The sequence below is a fragment of the Vulpes vulpes genome, chromosome 8 (assembly GCF_048418805.1).
Source record: "Vulpes vulpes isolate BD-2025 chromosome 8, VulVul3, whole genome shotgun sequence".
In the NCBI taxonomy this organism is placed as follows: Eukaryota; Metazoa; Chordata; class Mammalia; order Carnivora; family Canidae; genus Vulpes; species Vulpes vulpes.
The window spans coordinates 31,331,669-31,339,353 of record NC_132787.1 but is presented as its reverse complement, the minus strand read 5'-3'; the positions used below and the strand labels follow the sequence as shown (position 1 = coordinate 31,339,353).

General features: G+C 44.4%; 1 protein-coding gene across 1 annotated transcript; it reads right to left on the bottom strand.

Moving 5' to 3' along the window:
- Nucleotides 1-5,168, bottom strand: H4C16 (H4 histone 16). Its single transcript, XM_025995591.2, has one exon. It carries the CDS (start codon nt 4,988-4,990, stop codon nt 4,679-4,681), a length of 312 nt encoding a protein of 103 aa, XP_025851376.1. The 5' UTR covers nt 4,991-5,168; the 3' UTR covers nt 1-4,678.
- Between the last annotated feature and the right edge of the window lie 2,517 nt (nt 5,169-7,685).

The following is a 7,685-nucleotide window of genomic DNA, read 5'->3' as shown; positions in this document are numbered from 1 at the left end:
TATAAATTCTTGCTGAGGGCAATATTCTTTAACTTTTTGTATATATTTAGTATTTCACAGTAATGTGATGTAAAATTTTAATTATAATTGTTCATATCATGAATAAAATACCTTTTTCTAAGTTCTCTGTAAATTCATCTTGACTTAATATTTAAAGAAATAGTTAGCAAAGTGTTCTTTTCTTTCTAATTTTCTTTCTCCAGCTAACTCATTCTTACATGTACCTGTGAATTATTCCACTTGTAAGTATAATAAATATAGCACAGGTTTATTTACTATGTTTCCTGGCTATGTAGTCTGATAGAAGCAAACCTGATACATTTTCAAGAAACAGTTCAAAGATCGTATTCATTGGACGAAGTTTATTGAACACCTGCTTTGTACAATGCATTCAGCTAGGGGCTCAGTATAAAGGGGAAACAAAATAAGGTCTTCCTTGTCCTGGTGGACCTTAAGGTCTAAAACATCAAAAACAAACAAATAAACAAACTAACAGCAACCACTCTGAAATACTACCATAGAGATCACCTACGGTACCAGAGCTTTGGAGAGCCTACATCACAAACATTTTCCATCAACATCGTTCTGGAAGGAAACATGTTCTGTTCATTTGATCTTATCTGCCCAGCCAAATGCATAATAATTATCTCTCTGTGAAACTATTACAACAAATTGTAAAAGAAGTAGGAAGTGCTATCCGGGGGAGTTGAGTTGTTAATACATCCTGTTATCCCTGATGCATTTATCATATGAAAGTGGACATTTGAAACCATAAGCATAATACTGTTGGGAGAGCTCTACAATAGCTGTCACAGGACTTCACTCTTGCCTGTGCGTTTCTGGGGCGGTTCTTGAACATTCAGATAAATCACGGACACTTCAGTTTTTCACTTGCACAACTACAAGTGAGATATTAATATCTACCAATATCTGAAGGATGATGAGCTGTAATAATAAAACTTGTACAGAGTTTGTCAACTTCCTACTAATCCACACTCGCATTTTTGTGTCGTCCAGCTCTGCAACTTCTCCCCCCATTTGTCCTCTAATATACTTAGTCTGTGGCTTACCTTTTGAGATTGAGTTAAAAAAAAAAAAAGAAATTGAGTCAATCTAACCATTGTTTAATGGTATTGAATACAGTAGTATATTTTCTATTAACCAGGGTAATCAGTCAGAAAGAGAGAGCTAATAGCCTCAGATAGCCCTTTGTTATGGTCCCATGACATTATTTCTCCTCTTCATACTATTTGACACATTGCATTATATTTACTTACTTACTTGTTTGTATCTCCCACTAGACAAATTCTGTGAAGGCAGCTAATATTTATTTTGTTCACCATGGTGCATCATTATTTCTCTAATGCCTAATGTATCTGGCACAGATTAAGAGCTTGGTATATATTTACTTAATGAATAGATGGATGAATATTGCAGTGGACTCTAGGACTCTAGGACTCCAGGACTCTCTAGGACTCAGTCCTAGAGAATGGGGAGCATACACATACCCCCAGCATCTAGCATGTTGCCTAGAACTTAATAGATATCTGGTGAATGTTCTAAATTGAAATGAGGAAGTTGGTCAAGCTCCTTCAGATCAAAGATTTTCAGGTTGATGGAACCTTTAACAGTACATGTTATCAGTTTCCAGGTAGTTGAGCACTGTCCTATGAAATATAAAAGTCAGACCAAATTGAAGTTAAGGCCTGCAATAATAGTTCTTTGAAACTATCTGTGAGGTAAAGCTTTATCTGGTGTTAAAAGTTTAAATCTGCCAGTTTTATTCATTTTATGAAATCTGGATGAAGAAAAACTATTCCCAAAGGCTTATGGTTTTCCATCTAGCATCTTTTTGCAATTTTAAGTGAGGAAATTTCATTTCTCTCAAATATAAATATTATGTATATTAAATGAATAATAAAAGGCTAATATAATTTTCAGTTGAAGGTCACATTGCAGAATTATTAAAAGAAAACACAACCTTTAATAGTTGTACTAGGAAGAATTTTGTATAGAATAGCTCAAGACAAACTTGCATCCATTTAAGAAGCTTGCCTTTTCTTATTATAAGGAACTAAATCAGTATAAATTATATTTAAATGAACTCTTCTACCTCTGAGGCCACTTTGCTTCTTGTACTGCTTAAATTATTGCATATATATATGTTCTTTATCCCCCTCTCCTTTATTTTACTGAGAAGGTAATGGATACCGTAAATTCAAAGCATATAGCACATGCTCACATTTCTCTTTTTCTTTCTTTCTTTCTTTCTTTCTTTCTTTCTTTCTTTCTTTCTTTCCTTTCTATTTATCAGCTCATTCTGATTACCAAATACTATCTCACTATCATTTTTTCATCCACCCTCTTGTCAGTGTGCATTTGGCTTCTTTGTTTTTGCTACTTTAAATAGTTCTAAGGAAAACTTTTTTTTTTTCCCCTAAGGAAAACTTTAGTGAACATGTGTCCTGATGGATACGTGCAATAATTTCCCTTAGGTAAAACACCGAGGGCTGGAACTGCTGGTTTAGCATCTATGTGAATGTATCTTTAAGTTCACAAGATAACGACAAACTTTTTATTTCAAAAATAGTTGAATGTATATTCCTAGTAGCAATATAAGAGATTTTTGTGCAGCACTTGCTGTTGTGACTTAAGTTTTTACCAATCTAGTGAATGCAAAACTGTATTTCATGGTTTGCCATTTCCTCCTGACTAATCTTCATCCTTAATATTTTTTTTTAATTTTACTTATATGAGAGAAAAAGCACAAGCCAGGTGGGAGGAGGGCCAGAGGGAGAGGGAGAACCAGACTCCAGGCTGAGCAGGGATTCGGGGTGGGGCCCAATCCCAGGACCCCGGGGGCACCTGGGTTGCTCAGTGGTTGAGTGTCTGCCTTTGGCTCAGGGCGTGATCCTGGGGTCCAGGAATCGAGTTCTGAATAAGGCTCCCTCCAGGGAGCCTGCTTCTCCCTCTGCCTGTTTCTGCCTCTGTCTCTCACAAAAAATAAATAAATAAAATCTAAAAAAAAAAAAAAAAAAATCCCAGGACCCCAAGACTATGACGTGAGCCAAAGTGTGTCCAGCTTAACACACAGAGCCACCCAGGTGCCCCCTTAATAATTTAATTCATGTTAAACTGGAGATTTGATAGGTACATTATCCATCTATCCATCTACTCAAATTCACTTACTCACATTCAACAAATAGAGAGGCACAAAAGTGTGCCAGATTTTGCTGTTTCTTTTTAAAGCACCTCAGTTTTTTCACTTGGATTAAAAGAAAGCGGAGCTTCTGGGACGGTCTCAGTGCCCTAGAAATGTAATTAACACTAGAATCACGAACACACTTGAGTCTTTATGGAATAGGGGAAAGTACTTGGACGTGAAAGCTCAGCAAAAGGGCCAAGAGGTCTCCATGGCAGAAGCAGCGTCACAGAAGGGTGGCGGCCAAAGGGTGCGGCATCCAACAGGGTTGGGATCAAATCCTGCCCCCAGTTTACACCCCCATTACCAGTTTCTTTGTAAAGCAGTAGTAATACTGCATAAGTTTGCTAGACAATCAAACGCAGCAGTGGAACACAAAGCGTCCCGGAGGGCCTGGCCCCAGTAAACGGCAGGTCAGCCTCCGCGGAAGGAACGCTAGACGTTTTTCACACGGAGCTCGGTTCCCGCCTCGCCCCGCTGGCGGCCCCTGCCGGCAGGCGCCTGGGCAGAGCGCTGGGCAGGACCCGCGACTGCGCGGCTATCTCGCCCGCACCATTTTCGAGTTTGCCCCTCCTACGGCCCCACGGGCAGCTCAGCTGCGACCGGGTCACACGACACGGTCTCCTGAGCAGCAGCAGGATGCTGCCCCGCGCGCCCGGCCGCACCGCGAGCGCGCTCCTGGACCTCCGCGGTCAGGGGTTCGAGCACCGCCGCCGGGGACTCGGGCCGCTACGCTCCCCAGCTCGGGGCAGCTCGCCCCCGTCCTGCAGAGGCCGCGCGCTAGGCCCCGCCTTCCACTTCGCCCGCCTTTGCCTCCTTCATGGAGCGTCTGAACTTGGGTCACCTCCTACTCAAACGTCAGCAAACACAAGAGTCGCACTCGGCAGCGCGGCGGAGCGCAGCACCGGGCCAGGACCGGGCACTTCCCGCGCCAGCCCGCTCCCGCCTTCTAAGGGCCCAGGCCACGCGGAGCCGCCCCCTCTGACGCGCGGCCATCCCGTCCAATCGGAGGCAGCATCAGCTAGTCCTAATTTGCATAGGAGCCCTTATATAGGCTCGGGGACCGAGCCGCGGCTCCGTAGAAGCCCTGCGTTACCCACCGGCGCTCGCGGTCTGTGAATTCCCGCTTACCCCAAATGCAACCCAGAGCCGACAGGAGCCCGGCCTGTGTGTGCACATTAGAGCGTGGGCTCCACGTGGCACCGCGCTTTACAGACTACGTCCCTGCGAGCGGCGCTCGGGCCCCATTCCGAGTCCTGCCGCCCACACCTCCCCCTCCGGAGCCCGGAGCCCCGAGCCCGCCGCCTGCAGCCCGCGGCCGCCTGCAGCCCGGGGCGGGAGCTTCCACGGCCGAGGCAGGGCGTGCTCGAGCGCCCTTACCCCCGCCCAGCAACTGCAAGTGCCAGCTCTTTCCCTGACGTTCTGGGGGCCCTTAAAAGGGCCTTTAGGAGTCTGGAGAGGAGCGGCAGACGCGGCTCAGCCGCCGAAGCCGTACAGGGTGCGGCCCTGGCGTTTCAGCGCGTACACCACGTCCATGGCGGTGACCGTCTTGCGCTTGGCGTGCTCCGTGTAGGTCACCGCGTCGCGGATCACGTTCTCCAGGAACACTTTGAGCACCCCGCGGGTCTCCTCGTAGATGAGCCCAGAGATGCGCTTCACCCCGCCTCGGCGGGCCAGGCGGCGGATGGCGGGCTTCGTGATGCCCTGGATGTTGTCCCGGAGGACCTTCCGGTGGCGCTTGGCGCCCCCCTTGCCCAGCCCTTTGCCGCCTTTCCCGCGCCCGGACATTCTCGCAGCTCGAGAGCAGCCGAGGCCCAGAGAGCAGGCAGCTGGCGCTCGGGGCGGTGCAGCCCGGGGCTTATATTTCCTGGTAGCGGACCTGTTTGAAAACCTCAAGAAAGTGGGCGGGGCTCGAGGCCCCGGGAGACTTTTGTCCTCCTTCCAATGGCGAGCGAGGGAGCCGTAAGCGGGACAAGACTGATTTTTTTTTTTTTTTTGCTTTCTTGGAGAAACTTTTTAATTTTTGCCGTAAAATGGAGGGAAAAGTCACTGGAATGTATATTGCGTTTTCTCAACCCTTGAATAAAAAGAAGCCAGACCCTATGCGCGCTCGTTTCCTCTCTCCCTTCCCTCCCATCGCCTCCCACCCCCATCTCGCGCGCGAATTCTAATTATTTTTCAAAAGGATCGCTTCTTTTCCACAATACTATTCCTAGACTAATATGAAAATAAATAGTAACCAGAAATGCGTGACATCATGTTGGATTTCAAAGCAATTGTTTTACACCTTTTCTTCCATCTGTGGATCTTCAGTCACTAATGGGAGGGAGAGGAAATTTTTTAATACATCCCTTTTTCTCTTTTTGTGACCCCCGCAGAGAATTAAAATTATTTTAAAAAGTCTAACCTTACCCCTTCCTCCCTCCCCTCTCCCAGATTTTTCCCTTTCAGCGGCTTGTGTGCCATCTGCAGATTATCTGGCCTCCTATGTGCACCCCCATTCCTCCAAACACGTGCATATTTGCTTTTCAACCAAGTAACGATTTCTATGGTTATTTAGATGAAATATTGTAAACTTCTTCTCACTGCATTCAAACCCGAGGTTCTCACATCTACTTACAAATTCAAAGTTCTTAAAATAATAGATGCCTCCATGTGGGGTAGCTTTGAAGAGTGATTTGTACTGCAAATCACCCATTAGGAGGCTCTCCATCCTTTTTTAAGAGAACCCCTGAACAAAAATGAAACTTTCAGTAATGTCACCGTTCTAGGTTACAGGACTCTGTCTTCCCAAAAGGGTTTACTGCAATAAAAGGCACCAGTATTTAGAGGATGATTCCTAACTCTTTCTCAGGCACTTAACATCTGAAGGAGGGAATATTACTGAATTCTGCTCCCTGGCAGGAGTCTTGAAAGATAAGCCTTTCCAGAAAAGTTTTATAGTTAATATTTATATGTGTGTAAATGCTTATAATTTACCCATCCTTACCCATCTGCATAACACAGAAAGTACTTCTTTGATTAAAGAGGGGAGCCTGGGTGGCATATTCCATTTAGTGTCTGCCTTTGGCTCCAGTTGTCATCCCTCAGTCCTGGGATCCAGTCCCACATCAGACTCCTCTCTCAGCGGGGAGTCTGCTTGTCCCTCTCCCTCTGCTCTCTCTCAAATAAATAAATAGAGTTTTTAAAAAACAAAGATAAAAGAGTCCTCAGAAGGGTGCTTGGGTGGCTGAGTTGGTTAAGCCTCCCACTCTTGATTTCACTTAGGTCATAATCTCAGGGAAGTGAGATGGAGACCCAACTTTCACCTTCAGCAGGGAGTCCATCTGTCCCTCTCCAGGCACCCTGCTCCTCCATTCATTTGCCCACCCACATGTGTGCTCTCTAAAATAAGTAACTCTAAAATAACAAAGCCCCCAGAATACTGTTTGTATGGCTACAAAGAATCCTAAATAGTCATATTGTACTACATGATTTTTATCTTTGACTCACAGGGAAGAAGAAAAGTCTATCAGATCTGGAAGAGATCAGAATTCTAATAAGCACAAATTGATTGATTATATTTATTAAGACTAAAAAGTCATGGTTATAACATTTTCTTTTTTTTAAGATTTTTTATTTATTCGTGAGAGACAGAGAGAGAGTGGCAGAGATATAGGCAGAGGGAGAAGCAGGCTCCATGTGGGAAGCCCCATGCAGGACTCCACCCAGGACCCCAGGATCACCACCTGAGCTAAAGGCCGACGCTCAACCACTGAGCCATCCAGGTGCCCAGGTGTAGAACATTTTCAAGTTAGAAATTCTTCTTGTTTACAAAAATAAAAGGAAAAAGTGTCCAACATAATAGTAAAAATAATTGTTAAAAGTTTTCCTTGATAGCAAAAATTTAAAATTTATAAAGCTCATGTCAGAAACATGTTAATAACTGCATCAGACATTTGTATGTCATTTATTCAGTTTATCTAGCAGTTACCAGATGCTTACTAAAGTATTTAATCTCCAAAATTACATTTTGGGATAGGTACAGAGCTTATCCAAGGTCAGCTGGTAAGTGTGGTACATCCTGGATTTGGACCAAGGCAATCTGGCTCCAGGATGACTTAATTATGACAATATGCTGTTTCTCAACTCTAAAGACGTTTGTTGAGTTCCTACTATACATAGGCTAATCATTTTTCTAGGCAGTAAGGCATGTACAAAAATCACTGAAAATGTGATTTCATTGAAATAAAGTATTTATTAGGATGGTGGGAGGGTAAATTTTACTTTTAAACCTGGGCAGCTCAGTGGCTGAGTATCTGCCTTTGGCTTAGGTCGAGATCCTGGGGTCCTAGGATCCAGTACCCTATCTGGCTCCCTGCAGGGACCCTGCTTCTCCCTCTGTCTATGTCTCTGCCTGTCTCTCTGTGTCTCTCTCATGAATAAATAAATGAATCTTAAAAAACAAAACAAAAACAAACAAACAAACAAAAAAACCTTTCTT

Bases quoted from the DNA above. Each gene is read 5' to 3' on its own strand.
- H4C16 (XM_025995591.2), bottom strand. From the start codon at position 4,990: ATGTCCGGGCGCGGGAAAGGCGGCAAAGGGCTGGGCAAGGGGGGCGCC.